A 17,480-nucleotide genomic window follows, 5' to 3' on the forward strand; every position below is an offset into this window, starting at 1 on the left:
AGCCAGCTTGGGAGGCAGATGGACTCTGGCCTTTCGTCACACTGGTGATCGTAGCTAATGAGTAATCAGTAGCCTTATTAGATGCCTGGCACATCTGTGTTCTAAGCTCAAATTTTTAAATTATATATTTCACACTTTATTTTTTGTGTGTGGTGTGTGCACAAGCTCATTTACTTTTATCTATTTATTTTTGGCCATGCCACGCAGCATGCGGGATCTTAGTTCCCCATCCAGGGATTGAACCTGTGCCCCTGCTTTGGGAGCGTGGAGTCTTAACCCCTGGACTTCCAGGGATGTCCCATAAGCTCCAATAATTTAATTCTTGTGTCAACCCTATGAGGTTTGTACTATGGTGGGGAGGAAAGTTAGGCAGGGACATGCACAGGATACAAACATGGTATTCTGTCTACACAGCCCTGCCCTTACCCACCCCTTCATGCTGCTTACCTTCCTGGGGAGCAGGTCAGGTGCCGTCTCTGGGCCTCAGCTTCCATATCTGCAGAATAAAAGGGTAAAGCCAAGGACACTCAGGCAATCCTCCCATTATGTGTCAGGAGGGGGAGATTAACCCCGGCAGTGACTCTGAAATCCAGCCATTTGGCACCCATGGCTGATACAGTAGGACCACAGATACAGTAGGACCACAGAAGGGTTTTAACAGTCAGGATGGACGCCCACCCCCCAAAATATATTCGCCTCAAACTTCTCGCTGTTTCCCGCGGGTGTGTCTGGGAATGGGCGTTGGGGCCATTTGGGTGATAGCGCTAGGCCCACCCCTAGTTTGGGCCATCCCGTCACCCCAACAAGAAGCTCCCTGGTGCTGAATTCTGTGGCTTTTTCCCCCATGTCCTCCTCCACCAGGAAACTGGATTTTGGTTCATTTTTCACCACGTACCGACGGGCCCCTCGGCCGGAATGTACTCCCCAGGTTATTCAGAGCACATCCCACTGGGAAAGTTCCTTAACAACCGAGCACACTCCAACTACCGGGTAAGTCCTTCCGGGCCTCCCCGCCTGCCCACTGGTCCTTCTTCCCAGGCCTGCGCATGGTTAGAGCCGGAAGAGCCACAGCTCCTCCTGGCAGCCCGGAGCTGGGCCCCTGAGTTCGATTTCGCAGTTCACTTGGGGATGGGAGCGGTGGTGACTCCGAAAAGCCAGGCCTGATCTGTGAGCTAGGGAAGGTCAGGACCTGGTTCTGCAGGAAGATGAAGGTAGCATTAGCATCCTCTCCTCTGGTCGCTTTTTTTTTCTGGGAAGCGGGTCCTCCATCCATGCAGTGCTAGGGAGGCAGGTGGAAAACAGACATTTCTGTCATCTTCGTTTGCTCATCAGTAGTTCTGTGTGTCCAGCACCAAGCGAGGTGCTGGGGAAAGGGACTGGGCTCTCGGGTGTGTCAAGGGCCCCCAGTTGAGGACAGCATCCAGACAGACCAGAGTCATGGGCACGTGGGAATGGAGCTGGGAAGCAAGGCTGAGACCAGAGATGCCGTGCTGGGGACAGAGGTGGTCTTGGGGACGCAGGGGCAGTGTGCAGGTAGAGGCCCGAATGTCAAGGCTGTTCTTCTGGGCCGCTCCCTAGTGGTACAGATGAAGAAACAGAGGGTCCTAGAGGAGAATGGATGCATTCAGGGTCGAAACCAAAGAGACTCAACTAGGGAGAAGCCCATGAAGATGAGAAGTGATCTCAGAATAGACCTGTGTATACAGCTAGGAGGTGGGGTGTGCCTGGGAGAGCCGTCTCCATACGGAGCAGGTGCAGAGGCTCTGGGGGCTGTGGGAAGCAGGGGGCGGTACTCCTTGTCGAGATCCCTTCGTTGAGAAGCCTTCTTATGAGCCGCAGGTAGGCCACGCAGTACCCGGATGTTTGGAGAGGTTGGAAAGGGGAGGAACACGTGAGGGAGGATGGTTTCCAACAGGGAACTAGGCAAGGACTCCTGGCCACAGATGGAGGGAGGGGCCCTCGGGGGTGGCAGGGTGGGAAAGGAGCAAAGAGGATCCTCGAGCCGGACGGATTCCGCTGCCTGGATTCCAGATGGGTTCTGAGCCAAGGAGGAGCCCCGCGCGTGGTGTTCACACCTGGTGAGCCCTGACTCCGTGCCACCGTGTGAGGGTCCTGCTCCCAGACTCTTCACGTGGTTTCTCTTATTTGGTCCTCACAGCAGGAATTCAGTGTTATCATCCCATCTTACACAGACTGCAACTGAGGCCCGAGAGGTGAAGGGATTTACCCAAGGTCCTAGCTCACGAGAGAACAACCGGGAATCAAGTCCCGCTTCTCTTGACTCCCATCACCACTGCTTAATTAGGAGTCAGTTGAAGATCACAATAGCCAGTGTCCTCCAGTTCTGTAAAGAAGGAGTCCAAGCCTCCCTAGGAGGCCAAGGGAATCCAGCCCTGAAGGCGGACTGAACGGGGCCTCACTGGGCAGCCTCACTCCCACTCACCCATGGCTGACAAAGTGGACACCTTTGGAGCCAAATAAGAAAGCGAGGTTCTTTCCTTGGGTCAGGCGACAGCCAAGACAAGACTGGGGAAGGCTCCCAGACCCCTGCCCCAAGGTAAAGACGGGACTTAGGTTCGGCATCTTCTTTGCATCACTGCAGACACATTTCCCAAGAAATCATATCTGTCATCCTCAATTTGGGGCCTGGGCTTATAACTGCCCAAGGCAGTGTGAGTGTGGGGCATGGACTTCGCTGTGTGGCCTTGGACAAGATACTTAACCCCTCTAAACCTCAGGATCCTCATCTCACCTCTAAGAGGACACCTTATTCCAGATTTGACTTGAGCAATGCAGAGCAATGCAGGTTCTTCACCTCCCTCGTTGCAGACCCCCTACTTCTATTAATGCGTCCTGAGAGGGAAGCTGGTTTCACTGGAGCATTCAAGAGTACGCAGTGAGGCTGGGTGTGAGAAGATGCCTGCAATCTGCTGTCCGAGCTCATGTGTCCCTGAATGTCCCCTCTCCCCAGGCTGGCATGATCATAGACAACGGAGTCAAAACTACCCAGGCCTCTGCCAAGGACAAGCGGCCCTTCCTCTCCATTATCTCCGCCAGGTAATTCTATGGGCACGTTCTATGCGCTGCGCATGGAGCTCGTTGCTGGGGGTACCATGGTGAACATCGAGCAGGGCCAAATCTGAGTCAGGGCTGAGGCTTCACCAGCTGAAGGGAAAAAAATTCCGAGAGGTTTCTAAAAACATCAGCAAAATCCAATACCTGCTTTTTGATAAGTTGACAGGACTGGCCAGGGCCCCAGCAGGTTGGACCAGGATAAAAAGGTGAAGAGAAAAGAAGGGAGGAATTTCGCTATCGATTTAATAGGAACATTCAGGTTGTACCTATAAGTACATCTGGAGCTCAGCCCAAGGCCAGGAGCTGCTTTTAAGAGATGCTGTCAAAACCTCAAGGTAGTTAGGAAAATCAGGACCCTTTAAGGAGACCAAGTGCTTGGTCTCTGTCAAAAGTGGGTAACACCGGGGACTTCCCCGGTGGCGCAGTGGTTGAGAGTCCGCCTGCCGATGCAGGGGACGCGGGTTCGTGCCCCGGACTGCAAAGATCCCACATGCCGCGGAGTGGCTGGGCCCGTGAGCCATGGCTGCTGAGCCTGCGCGTCCGGAGCCTGTGCTCCGCAACGGGAGAGGCCGCAGCAGTGAGAGGCCTGCGTACCGCAAAGAAAAAAAAAAAAAAAAAGTGGGTAACACCAATGACATGATCATGTCCGTGGAAGACATGACATGGAAGACATCAGGAGCACCCAGGCTCAGTGCTCCATTTGGTGGCTAAGATGTAGAAGCCCAGGAAAGGCACCAGGTCAAGGTTACCCCCAGGGGAATAGAGAGCTGGGCACCTCAGACTCCCCTTCCCGGCCACAGGGCTGCATTACATGCCAGGCTTGGGACTAGCTGTCTGAACTTCCTTCTGTGATTTGACCCTTCCTTGGGGAGGCGGGGTTCCCCAGTGGTGATGATAACAAGAGCAGTGACATGTCTGTAGGATGCATGGGGCTGGACCCTGGGGAAAAGACCTCTGATTTCCGCACCAAGCTCAGGAAGTTCCCTGCAGAGCCCAGGGGGTGTGAGTCGGTTGCTGTTTAGGCCGAGTCTTCCAGGCACCATAAGCAGAGAGAAACTCGCTGCCCAGAAGGCAGTCAGTTCAGGGGCCCCCTCAACACGGCCACCTGTGCCTCCCCATGCTGTGTTCCAGATACAGCCCCCACCAGGACGCCGACCCGCTGAAGCCCCGGGAGCCGGCCATCATCAAGCACTTCACTGCCTACAAGAACCAGGACCATGGGGCCTGGCTGCGTGGCGGGGACGTGTGGCTGGACAGCTGCCGGTGAGTGTGGCGTTGGCACAGCGTGGGACGATACTCCTCCCCTGGGCAGGGGACAGACACGAGCAAGACAGAGAGAGGAATCCAGACATACCGATGTTTGACCTTCTGGTCGCCCACCCAGGCAGAAGCATGGAATGGCAGCGGGCAGTGACCCAGAGAACCCCCTAGAAGCAGCATGTGGCTTCAGCCCACCGTGCCAAGGGCTGTGGGGCATGACTTGCCCCCAAATAGTCACTGGGCTTGGCTGTAAGTCACGTAACTTGTCATATAACCAGTCAGCGAAAGGAAGGAAGGAAGGAGGAAGGAAACCGGCACTTTCTAGGCACCTACTGTGTGCTGGATCCTTGGTTGCATTTATTTCTTACCATGTTTCTTGGAGATATAAATTCTCATCTCCATCTTAGACAGTGAGGCTCAGTTGAATGAATTTTCCGAAAGGTGAATAGTTGAACTGGGACTTCAAATACCAGCACATCAGACTCCAAGGCGCAAAGGAAAAAGACAAGGAACCCCGAGTTCTGATATAAGGTCCCCATGGAGAGCCACGGCCCACACTGGACAAGAGCTGGAGGGACCGGCAGCTGAGTTGGGACTTCCTCTAAAGGAGTAGCATGAAATATTCTCCTCAACTCCCTTTACTGTTAAAAAATAGGAATCAGAAACTCTACATGGGAAATAAGTGTATTTCTCCATTTTATCATGACCAGTTAAAGGAGAAGTGAAGGGAGACTTGCTTGTGAAAGGAGCAAGAGGAAGTGAGAGTGTGTGAGGAGAGAAACAGATTACACACACACGCACACGCTCACACATGTAAAGTCTTCTCAGAAAAGCAGAGGCCTGGGCAAGACAGACACTGACCCATGGATGGACCCCAGAGAGAGCCAGACACACACAGGGATGGAAAGGGAACGTCGCTGGCAGAGAAACCGGGGCGGGGTTTTTTGTGGGGTCAGAGAAGAGAGGAAGGGATAGAAGAGGATTTTGAGAGTTTTGGGGAGAGGGGAAAGGGAAGAAGAGAGCCTCTTCTGGGCTTCTGAAGGGCATTTAGGGTATCAGACGGGAGGCAGGCTTGCTCTGATTGGCTCTAGAGAGCAGAAGTTGCAGATCTGGGCTGATTTCCACTCAGTAGCAGGAAGAACTTTCCCGCAACCCAAGACGCTAGTCAATGAGAAGAGCTGCTCATCCCTAGAATAGAGGCCCAAGGACACTTGAGAGAGAAATTATGCAAGAGGTGAATGAAAGAGGAAACAGATGGGGGTCAAAGCTAAACTTCTCTGCGGTGTTCTGCCTCCAATGAATGTCTAGATTGCTGGAAGTTCAGGTCCCCGTAGGGGAGTGGATGCCAGACTTGCGGCCGAAAGACAAATTGTGAAGCACTCCCCTGCCAGCGGGGCTGGATCTTCTAACCCTTCCCCAGCCTCCTTCCAAGGTAGCCCAGAATCTGGCTGGTGCAGAGGTTGTCATCCCGTGAGTGGGCACAGCCAGGGGCTGACAGAAGATGGGGATCCCTTGAGAAGCTTTGAGCCTTTGGCCATGGTGTCCATTTCTTAGGAAGGTCGCTCCAGCAAACCACGCCGTGGGTGGAGGCACTCCTAGAAGTGGGAGGGACAACTAATAATACGGCAGTGGTCCAGAGGAGAAGGAGTTACAGTGAGAACTTAGGTGAAAATGCGCTTCGGGAGAGTGAACAGGCTTGGGTGGACGGTAACTGTTTTGCTTTATGTGTGTTAAGTTTGAGATGCTTTTGAGATACCCCCGTGGAAATACACCAAAGTCTGGAAGTGCAGGGGGGAAGGGCGGCTGATTTTAGAGTCACCAGCAGACTGGTAGGGGTGGAGGCTGTGAGTCCTCATGCCGTCCCCAGGGGCACAGTGCAGAATAAGAGGACCTTGGGCAGAGCACTGGGGGACAGCGGTGGTAAGGAAAAACCATGAAGGGCCTGGGAAACAAAAATCAGGGAGTCCTGGGAGAGAACTACAGGGCCCTGGAAGGTGGGCCTTGAACGGTGAATTTGAACTGGATGGGCTTCAGACAGGGAGAAGTGCACGCGTCCCGGAGGACGGGGAACAGGGCGCGCAGAAGCAAACCGGGAACTAGGGAGACTTCAGGCGGCCGGGACCCTCCCTGGAGCAGAGGGAAAGTACATTCACTTGGGCCTGAAGCATGAGGGCAAGGATTGGGCTTAGGTTTCTGGACGCTAGGAAGCCACCGGAGTTTAGGAAGCAGAGAGTGGCACTTGGAGGGGATGTTCACCCCTGGGACAAAGGAGGTGAAGGCAGCCGTCATATCTGGACCCACGGTCCACGGCAGCGCAGACCCAAGGCTCGGCTCAGATTCTGTGGGACCCCTTATCACTCACAGCCAGACTTCCTCCAGAAATGTGCTCCTCCTGGCCCGCAAAATGGACAACGGCAAAAGGGAGCTGATGAGATCGCTGCAGCGTAATTGCAGACTTACTTCTCAGGGCCAACGTCCGCCTGACTTCTGGGAAAGTTAGAAATCAGCTATCAGGGTCCTTCCTGCTGTGGCTGAAACAGTAATGAGGATGGCTACGGGCAGTGGAACTGCATCCATGTACCCCCACCGTTACCCAGGGCGGGCTGGTCCTGAGGGTAGCAAGACCTTCCACGTCCCTTTGGTCCAGTATCCCACTGAGCCCTGGAATCACAGGTGGGGGTGGGCTGGAGAGGGAGGCCCATGGAGTCCAGTCTGAACGCTGCTAATGCACGTTGCACCAAACGCTGAGAGCCCCTGCGTTCACTCTTTTCTCTTTGGAGTCAGACACTGTGTGGGTGGGGATCTAGGCGATCCCATTACGCAGAACGTGTAAGCCTGCTCCCTCAGCAAACCCCGTGCTTATGCAAAGACCCCTCCCCTACACAGGGTCCACGGTGTGACACCAGGGCGGGGAGGAGTCCTTCCCTCCACGACTTCACTGACTGTCTGCTCTTGTCCCCAGGTTTGCTGACAATGGCATTGGCCTGACCCTGGCCAGGTAAGAGCCAGTCATTGCCCTTGGCACCCTGTGGGTTGCTGTCTCTGGACGTCTCATTCCGGACATCTTCTCTCTACAGTGGTGGGACCTTCCCGTATGACGACGGCTCCAAGCAGGAGGTCAAGAACAGCTTGTTTGTTGGCGAGAGTGGCAACGTGGGGACAGAGATGATGGACAACAGGATCTGGGGCCCAGGTGGCTTGGACCACAGCGGAAGGACCCTCCCCATAGGCCAGTAGGTTTGCAAGCACGGCAGCTTCTTTGTTCTGCGTGGCTTAACCTAAACGACAGCAGTGGAAGGAAAGATGCTAGGATGTGATTTCTACCTGTGGACTATGAATTCCTCTGTCCTCTACTGGTCAGAGAAATCACTGAAACAATGGAGATTAACCAGCAGGGGGGTGAAATCTAGAATCAGAGAAGTCAAAAAAACTGTGTCGAATATGAGTCAACAGGGAGACACAGCTGTCAAAACATAAAACGTTGTTCTGAGCTACGTTAACGGGAATTTAGTGTCCAGGATGGGCGACCATGGCTTCCTCTCTCCTCGGACAGCACCCCCACTCGGAGCATCTCATCCACCTCTGATGGTGGCAGGGTGATAGCCACACACAGATTGGGATCTTCAACCAGAGGCTGGGACCAGACGTGGGGGAACAGCCCGGGAGATGCTGTCACACATTCTCAGGGCTGCTGTGCGCATACAGGATGAAACTCACTCTGTGTTAGGGTTAGAATTGGTTTTGTGCAGGCAAGAGTTTTCTAGCAGTCAGGTCTGTTAAACAGCAGAAGAGCATGCCTGTCCTGGAGGGTCACAGGCTCTCTGCTGCTGGATGATAAGCAGGTGGTTGGAGAGGGAGGGGGTGACTTGGAGAGCGGACGCACCAACGGAGCAAAGGGACTTGGTTAATTCCTCGGAAAGCTGCAGCTTGGGTCTGTGGTGAGGAAGTCTCTCCTTCTGATGGTGTTTCTGTTCAGACAGGAATTCAAGCCAGAGAGCCACAAGCAGCAGTGGGCTAAGATGAGCCCTTTCTGCCCCTCTGAGCTTTTCCCTCTTTCTCTAGGAATATGTCCTTCCTGCCTCTACAGGTAGGACATAGGCCTGAACTCCCAGCCCTCGTGGGATGGGTATCTTTGAAAAGAGTTTGCAGAGAGAACCACAGTCTCCTTTGGCATGAGTGACCCAGAAGCCCTTGTTCCTGTCTAGCCTGAGTGGTGTAGCCGTCCCTTCAGATCATTTTTATGAGCAACGCTGGGTTTGCATATTTGGGTTTCTTTGCTGAGGGTTACCAGCCTCCCCAGGGCCAGAACGTTCTGACGACTTCCAGAGGTGGGTTTGTTTATGGAGGCCTGACAGCTTTGTCAGACTTAGGCAGGTCCCTCAAACTGCATTTGTAAGCAGGAGCCCAGGACCCCACGGTCCTGATCGTGAGGGATTCATCCCGTATGGGCCTGGGTCGGGGTCCAAGGGTAGAGTAAGCACACAGTTTAAATATAGAGCCAGTGAGAACGGGCTGTCCCTAAGATACCTTAAATGGAAAAATGCATGGCGCCACTCCGTGAGAGCCAGGCTTCAAGGCGACAACATTCATCAATTACAAATATAAAAATACAGGGCTTCCCTGGTGGCGCAGTGGTTGAGAGTCCGCCTGCAGATGCGGGGGACACGGGTTCGTGCCCCGGTCCGGGAAGATCCCACATGCCGCGGAGCGGCTGGGCCTGTGAGCCACGGCCGCTGAGCCTGCGCGTCCGGAGCCTGTGCTCCTCAACGGGAGAGGCCACAGCAGTGAGAGGCCTGCGTACCGCAAAAAAAAAAAAAAAAAAAAAAAAAAAAAAAATACAGAAATACCAGAAGCCCTTGGCACACCGTGTGCTGCAGGGACATTGCCGAGACTGGTGCCACCAGGCCCTTCCTCAGGGAACCGTATCTGGTGAGGGGAGCTCAGCGCTGAAGTAGGGACCAGCTGGAATGTGACTTCTCCCCATAGATTGCCCTTTTCTGCTTTCTTGTCCCTCTTTCTGCCCTTTCTTCTTTATGTTCACCATGGAAGGAGAAGGCCCTGACCCAGAAGTAGAGATACCAGTAAAAGCGTAAACATTGGGCTTGAAGAATGAGCAAGCCTAGCTTTGGGGCCAGGCCCCAAAAGGATCGGCCCAGCCAGCCCCTCCTAGGCCCTTGTTTCCCACGCCCTGCTCAGGAGTCCGTGGCAAAGGAGAGAGGCATCTCGAGCACCCTGCCCCCTTGCTGGGCCGAAGGCAGAATTTCCAAGTCCCCAGTTCTCCTCCAGCCCCTCCTATAGCTCCAGCTCCAGGCCTTTTGCCTCTTCCTCCCTCTTTCCCTGCCTCTGGGGTATCAGGCCCTTCTAGGGGTCCCCTGGCAGTTCACAGTCTTGCCCTCCCAAGGGGGCCTGCCCTCCCTTCTAGGGATGCTTGAAACATCACCCTGCAGCTATTTTTCCGTTTCATTATCACCTTCCATTCTGTGTCCTTCCTCTCCCTAGTTTCCCAAACCCAGCGTACTGCCCATCGAAAGGCTTACTCACAGAGAGAAAGCTCATCTGGGTCTTAAGCTAATTAAATTGTTATAGCAACTGAGACCAAGGCGATAATGAGTAATGGCTCTACTCTCCCAAGGGACATGATACTGGCTCTCTCCGGTAATATTTATTTATCCAATGCCTCTTCATAGGATGGGAATATGTGGGGAAATGTTTGTTTTTTGGTTTTTTTGCGGTACGCAGGCCTCTCACTGTTGTGGCCTCTCCCGTTGCGGAGCACAAGCTCCGGACGCGCAGGCTCAGCGGCCATGGCTCACGGGCCCAGCCGCTCCGCGGCATGTGGGATCTTCCCCGGACCAGGGCACGAACCCGTGTCCCCTGCGTCGGCAGGCGGACTCTCAACCACTGCGCCACTAGGGAAGCCCTGGGGAAATGTTTGTATAGAGGACCGTCTCTCAAACGCCAAGCCAGCAGCTAGACATCCATCTCTCCATCCATCCATCCATCCATCTAATAATTCATCCAGTAATCATTTATTGACATTTACTGTGTCCATAAATGCTCTCTCAGTGAATTAATTAATGCCTCAATAATGTTCTGTTAGAGGGGGAGTTTGGGGGATGGGAATCAGGAATGGTTTACCCAGAAGGTCTCTTACCATCCACCTCGGAGGGTATAAACAGTGTTGCGGCACAGCATGGCAATCAGCCTGACATCTGGCTTGCTTAACTCCATAGGAATTTCCCGATCCGAGGAATTCAGTTCTACGACGGCCCCATCAACATCCAGAACTGCACTTTCCGCAAGTTTGCAGCCCTGGAGGGCCGGCACACCAGCGCCCTGGCCTTCCGCCTGAACAATGCCTGGCAGAGCTGCCCCCATAACAACGTAACCGGCATTGCCTTTGAGGACGTCCCGGTGAGTCCTCGAGGCACCAGGGTGAGCTCCCGGCAAACCCAGACCTTGGGCGGTGATTCACAAGTCCCTGCGGGGCCTGGAGTTTGAGCCGTTGCCACCACCGCAGGGGTTGAACATTCTTCTCCAAGCAGGCTGGGCCACGTCCCAGGTCTGTCTGCATCCAAACTGGAAAAGTACAAGTGTAGTTTGCCCCACAGGTCAAGTCTGGGTAAATGCCCCCTTGCCCTCACCCTGCTCAGAACCCACCCAAGCCTCAGAAGGAACTTTCCACTGCCCTCAAGGTTCTGAGGCTCTGGTCCTCCAAGGCTCTTGGGTTCAACCTACCGAGTCTGGTGACCGGGCCACTTCAGTTAGCACCATTCATCTAAAAAAAAAAAAAAGAAAAAAAAACAAAAAACCCCAGCAATTCCCAAAGGAATCGTTGCTGAAGATGCTCTGTTTAATTTCTCCCGGAGAGTGGAACATAAACAGGGCCCTCCTAGCCCTAGGCAGCCAACAAGTTAGGAGCCGGGGGTGAGGAGGTCAGGACAAAGGGCTGCGCTTTGAGACGAGGCAGGTCTGGGGCTCCTGTGCCTTTTCTCTGGGTTACAGCTTGCCCAGACCTCCATTCCTCCTCCAGCCCTCTGCTCCTGCCCTCTGCCTGTCTGCCCAGTTCCTGGCAGCCTGAGCGAAAAGATGTGAAACTCAAGTTACTGAATTTCCTTACTCAGGCCACCGAGGGCCTGAAAGAGGTCAGTCTTGGAAATCTCCAAGGGCTCATGTTGAAAGACTGACTTCCTGAAACATGCCGCACACTCTCACACACGTTCTCTCTCCCGCATATCCATGCGACGTGTGTGTGTGCGTTTATTATACATGTATATGTACTTTCTCATACATTCACTGCCACTCAGCCTCATTCCCTCTCCACGTACACACACTCACACACACACATTCACTCACACCCACTCACGCACACATGCGTGCGCACACACACGCACACACACGTACATACATTCACTCACACTCACACCCACTCACGCACGCACACACACACTCTCACACGCACACACTCCTGTGCCTGCCTCCCCATCCCTGCAGTGCTTTGAGCCACGTATTAGAGCTCTCTCCAGGGTCACACACAGCAGCCAACCCTCCAGTGAGCAGAGGCCAGAATAACGTGCTGGGTCTGAGAGCTGAGGCCCAGCGAACGTCTGGCTGTTTCTCTGGCTCCATCCGAGAGGTCAGCCATGCGCTTTCCTGTGCTGCCCCAGAGCATCTTTGGTTTGGCTGGTTTGTAACGTCTGGAAATCGGAAACTTCGCCCTGGCCTGACGACAGCTGCTGCTTCCCTTCACCTTCTGGTCCAGCCTCACATTCCTGGGCTGTGTTTAGATTACTTCCAGAGTGTTCTTCGGAGAGCCTGGGCCTTGGTTCAACCAGCTGGATATGGACGGGGACAAGACGTCGGTGTTCCATGACGTGGATGGCTCCGTGTCCGAGTACCCTGGGTCCTACCTCACCAAGGACGACAACTGGCTGGTCCGGCACCCAGACTGCATCAACGTTCCGGACTGGAGAGGCACCATCTGCAGCGGGCGCTACGCACAGGTGGGGACGCAGGGCGCACGCCCTCAGTGTCACCAGTCACTCGCTCACGGGACAAGCATTGAGTGAGAGCCTACTGCATGCCTGCCTCTGTGCCAGGCCACAAAGGGACATAGGTTTCTTCTTCATTCTTCTTTCTTTCTTTTTATTTTTTTCTGGTAACCCAGTAGGATTTTCAAAAAGTCCAAGTGAAAACACTTTGTAAGCAGAATGCTTAGAAAAAGAAGTCAGACTTTGGCACCTAGTAACTGTGTGACCTTGGGCAAGTTACCTAAACTCTTGGAGTGTCAAGTTCCTCATCTGTAAAATCGGGATAATAGTTGAACCCTTTTAATGAGCACATAGAGTGCTTTACCAGCCCTCTTCACCAGAAATGCAGTGCAAGCCGTCCGGGTGATCTTAAATGTTCTAGTAGCCACGTGGAAAAGGCAAAAGAAATGGCTGAAATCTATTTTAATAATATACTTTGTTAAACTCAATATATTCAAAATACTATCATCTCAACATGTAATCAGTATAAAAAAATCATTAATGAGGCACCTTACATTCATATGTTTTTCCTGTTCTAAGTCTTTGAAACTCCCTGCATATTTTATACTTATAGCCCACTCAGTTTGGATTCGAATTTTCTACAATTAAAGTAAAAGCTAGTCCTACCAAAACAATAAAGCTATGTTTAACTATTTAGCTGGAAAACTATTTTACCCCACTTTTGGTTGGAAATTTAAGTTAATTAAAATGAGATTGAAAGTTTGGGTCCTCCGCCACACCGGCCACATTTGCAGTGCCCAGTGGCCACATGGGACAGCAGGCTGAGTCAGTGCCTGGAATGTGAAAATATGAGTTACTGTAGTATTGTCACTGGTGTCATGTGGAAGGAGAGCTGAGGACTAGATGAGCAAGGGGAGAGAGCCCCCGAGGAAACGAAGAGCTGTCAGATCAGGAGGGAAGCGCATGAGCCCAGCGACCCCTGAAGGGGCAGGAAAACGTAGGAATGGGGAATCCTCACAACCGTCCCGCGGGCAGGCATTCCTCTCACCGCTGTAGGCATCAGCATCCCGGGCATTAGCAAAGAGAGAAAGGTGGACTTCCCTGGTGGTCCAGTGGTCGAGACTCCATGCTTTCACTGCAGGGGACCTGGGTTCGATCCCTCAGGGAACTGAAATCCCACAAGCCCCAAGGCACGGCCCCCCCCAGAAAGAGAAAAGAGCTAAAAGTGATTTCGGGTCTGGGGAGGGACGGGGCAGGGGGCTAGTGCCAGTGAAGGGGAAGGGCCATGGGGGGCAAGGTGGGCCCCTGGAGGCGGGGCCGTGCTGGGAGCGGGTGCCAGTGGAGGCGGGAGGGATCGGTAGCAGGAGGGGGGCACAGAGGAAGGCAGGGGCCCGGGGCAGGGAGGTCCAGGGTATTTCTTTCCGCAGTAGAAGGGGAGGTCATGCAGTGAGAGTGGGCCTGAGCTGGGTGGCCCGCAGAGAGTGATCAGGTTGGGAAGAGGTACCGTGGAGACTGGAAGATGCTGACAGAGGCGTGCGGAAGGAGTGTCAGGTGGTGCTGCAAACCCAGTGGAGACTGTACACGGAGCATGGAAGGGGCACTGTTCCTCCTGGCTGCAGGACTTTCTCAGCCCTGCTCCAGAGCCCTGCAGAGGAGGCGGACCCGTGGAATGATCCAGGCCGAGGCATCTGCTGCACGGGTGGGCAGGGCAAGGGATTTGATGCTACGGGAGCGAGTGGTTGACCTGATGGTCTAGGGCAGATAAGAAGGGAAGTAGAGTCAGAAGGAGCGGACAGATTGGGGTCATGACCTGAATAACTAAAGGCTGACCAAACCCTTAAGGCTTGCAGACACACTGCGGGCCTTATAGCATCCCTGATTCGAGGGCGAGACATCCCATGTGGAGCCTTGATCCTGAGCTTCCCTCCCACCCTTTCTTTCTGATACATCGCTTATTTTCTGCCGAAAAGGGCTGATTGTTAGTTAGAGCTTGCAGGATACCATACCTGGCTACTGGTGAAATATTATTAATAATCTCCTCCCTCCACTTTGCAGCTTACAAAAGGCTTTACTATACCTTTAAATTCTTATACCCATGACACCGCCATACTAGGGCAGGGTTGAAGTTTCTCTTCCCATTTTATATGTGAAACAACTAGAGGGGAAGATAACCCCTTCTTTCCAAAGGCACAACATTATTGCATCTTGATGCGATGGTCTCTCCTGGCCACAGCTACGGGGATGTCACCCGATGAAATGGGACAGGTCCTAAAACAGGACACAGTGTTTTATTTATTTTAACGAATGTTTTATTGAAGTAGAGTTGATTTCCAATGCTGTGCCAATCTCTGCTGTACAGCAAAGTGACTCAGTTATACACATACAGACATTCTTTTTTTTTATATTCTTTTCCATTATGGTTTATCCCAGGATATTGACTATAGTTCCCCGTGCTATACAGTAGGACCTTGTTGTTTATTTATTCTAAATATAATAGTTTGCGTCTGCCAACCCCAAACTCCCAGTCCATCCCTCTCCCTCCCTCCCTTCCCCTTGGCAACCACAGGTCTGTTCTCTATCAGGACACAGTCTTTTAAACCAAGGGTGGCCCAAATCATCCAGGCTCTTTTGTTTTGTCCCTTGGACTCAGTGGCTGACAGTCTTGCTTTCATATTTGTCTCTGAAATGAGATGCCATTCATTCCCCCGATGTGCACTGATAGCCACATGGACTGGCCACACGGGCCAGACACTGAGAATCAGAGGGAGAAGTAGGCAACACATCAGGCTCTTTCTCAAATACAGACAGGACAGCAGCCGGTTAAATGGGAGTTGCATTTGTAGCAGAAGTGTCATAAAACTCTCTCCCTTCCTCCTCTTTCCTGATACCCCTCCTTTTCCAAAATTCGCTGACTGTTAAGCAGACTCCCCTCAAGTTGCCACTGCTCTCTCCTCTACACTTTTTTTGAAGATGTACAGAAAGCGTTAGCTGGATTGCACAGTACGGCTCAGGCTGCATTCACCAGCAGAAAGGGATGCGCCCTTATTTGGCCTTCTTTCATTCAAGCTTTCTAAAAAGGGCTCTGTGAAGAGAAAGTCCTTTTGCAAGTGCAGTCTGTAGTCAGATGCTAACCAGATGCTCTTGGAATAATCCCTTGTCATTGCCTCATTGTGTGTTTCCTCTCTGGGCTTTAAAAGATGTACATTCAGGCCTACAAGACCAGTAATCTGCGAATGAAGATCATCAAGAATGACTTCCCCAGCCACCCTCTCTACCTGGAGGGCGCTCTGACCAGGAGCACCCACTACCAGCAGTACCAGCCCGTCATCACCCTGCGGAAGGGCTACACCATCCACTGGGACCAGACGGCCCCTGCCGAGCTCACCATCTGGCTCATCAACTTCAACAAGTGAGTGGGTGCCTGGCCAGGAGCAGTGTGACATGGGGACAGCTGTTCTGGCTGAGCTCAAAGCAGCAGTGATAACGGTGCCTCGTTGCAAAGCCCCGGGCTTCCCGCTCACAGACCCTCAGGCTCGCCCACGTCATCCCTGCACGAGGATGGATCTAGACGTGACATCACTAGGTGGTTAAGAATCAGAAGACCCGGGCTGAGCCCCCGTTCTGGGCGTGGGTGACGCCGGGCAGGGCGTCTCACCCCTGGGAACCTTAGTTCCTTCATCTAGGAGATGGGGATAGTCTCACTCTGCAGAGCTGCAATGGGGATCGAGTGGGACAGTGTCTGGCAGGCGTTTCACCCAGGACCTGGCTTTACGAAGGGCTCAGTACTCGGTCAAAAACCCCTGGTGGCTCTTGTTACCGTTTTATGGGGGGGAAGGGGGCGGGAACAAGGCTCTGCGAGGTAGAGCGATTAAGCTGAGGGCATCTGGAGAGAGCTTCATGTATTTACGTTCATGTATTTTCTATGCACGTCATTAACTTGTCACAGTAGTCCCGTGAGACGGACATTTATCAGTTGCAGAAAATGATACCCAAAGAGCTGAAATGGGCCCCACAGTCAGGCTGGACCGGGAAGGGGCTGAATCCAGGTCTTACAGATCCTGGCTCTTTCACTCCAGCCCTATTGAAAGAACGTTCATTTTTCTTTCCCCCAGCCAACGATCCACATAGAGCACCCAATGCAGGCCCTGGGGACGCCCCACCGCCCCCTCTCATTCACTGCAGTCACCGTTTCTCCCTCTCTCCTTGAACGCTTTGTGACGCAGTCATTACCAACAGCAAAGCCTTCTTTCAAAAGTTCCCACTGAAAAGTGGAAGCGCCGTTTGGTGGAGAACGCTTTGGTCTCTGGCCAAGGCACACGGGGAGGCCCTGTGGCCTGGACATCCTCGCTTGTAACCTGACTGCACTTCCGATTCTAGGGGCGACTGGATTCGAGTGGGGCTCTGCTACCCCCGGGGCACCACCTTTTCTATCCTCTCGGATGTTCACAATCGCCTGCTGAAGCAAACGTCCAAGACGGGCATCTTCGTGAGGACGTTGCAGATGGACAAAGTGGAGCAGAGCTACCCTGGCAAGAGCCACTATTACTGGGACGACGACTCTGGGTGAGGACCCCCCTCCTGGCTGCAGGAAAGTGGTCATTCTCATGCTGTCCCCCGGCCTTTCCAATAATCCTCAGACCTGCCGTGCCGTGGGTGCCGGTGAACATAGGATCCTTTCCTAGGCACTTCTATTCTCAGACAGCTTGTGTCATCCACCAGTGACATTTTTAAAGCTGTGACGCTTTGGGAGTAAAGTAAGCGCTCTATTAATATACACATGGATTGTAGTGAATATACCTGTTTCAGGGGGAAAAAAAGTGAAAGCAGTGAATCTTAGAACTGAGAAAATGTGGTACAGGACCTCAATTCCATACAACTCAGTCGGAGCAGATGATAGTATCCCTAATTTAGGGATGGGCAGGGACTTCCCCGGCGGCCCAGTGGTTGAGACTCCCCGCTTCCACTGCAGGGGGCACAGGTTTGAGCCCTGGTTGGGGAACTAAGATCCCGCGTGCCGCGCAGTGCGGCCAAAAAAAAAAAAAAATTAGAGATGGTCAAAGAAGGTACAGGATAAATAAGAATGCCTTGCTCCAGGGACACCGCACAAACTTGGCGCGGCTAGTTTTGAGCTCACACCTATCTGTAACCAAAATC

The 17,480-nt window shown here is 53.1% G+C and overlaps 1 protein-coding gene across 1 annotated transcript in view; it reads left to right on the forward strand.

Annotated features, from left to right (window-relative positions):
* Positions 1-17,480, forward strand: part of CEMIP (cell migration inducing hyaluronidase 1) — a 162,417-nt gene that overhangs the window by 132,538 nt on the left and 12,399 nt on the right. Inside the window, exons 16-24 of the mRNA XM_060157354.1 lie at positions 862-990; positions 2,972-3,057; positions 4,207-4,338; positions 7,298-7,333; positions 7,413-7,568; positions 10,569-10,749; positions 12,123-12,338; positions 15,524-15,735; positions 16,704-16,889. Coding sequence (XP_060013337.1) covers positions 862-990; positions 2,972-3,057; positions 4,207-4,338; positions 7,298-7,333; positions 7,413-7,568; positions 10,569-10,749; positions 12,123-12,338; positions 15,524-15,735; positions 16,704-16,889 — 1,334 coding nt within the window. The remainder of the gene's footprint in view (positions 1-861; positions 991-2,971; positions 3,058-4,206; positions 4,339-7,297; positions 7,334-7,412; positions 7,569-10,568; positions 10,750-12,122; positions 12,339-15,523; positions 15,736-16,703; positions 16,890-17,480) is intronic.

The sequence above is a fragment of the Lagenorhynchus albirostris genome, chromosome 1, assembly GCF_949774975.1.
Source record: "Lagenorhynchus albirostris chromosome 1, mLagAlb1.1, whole genome shotgun sequence".
Lineage (NCBI taxonomy): Eukaryota > Metazoa > Chordata > Mammalia > Artiodactyla > Delphinidae > Lagenorhynchus > Lagenorhynchus albirostris.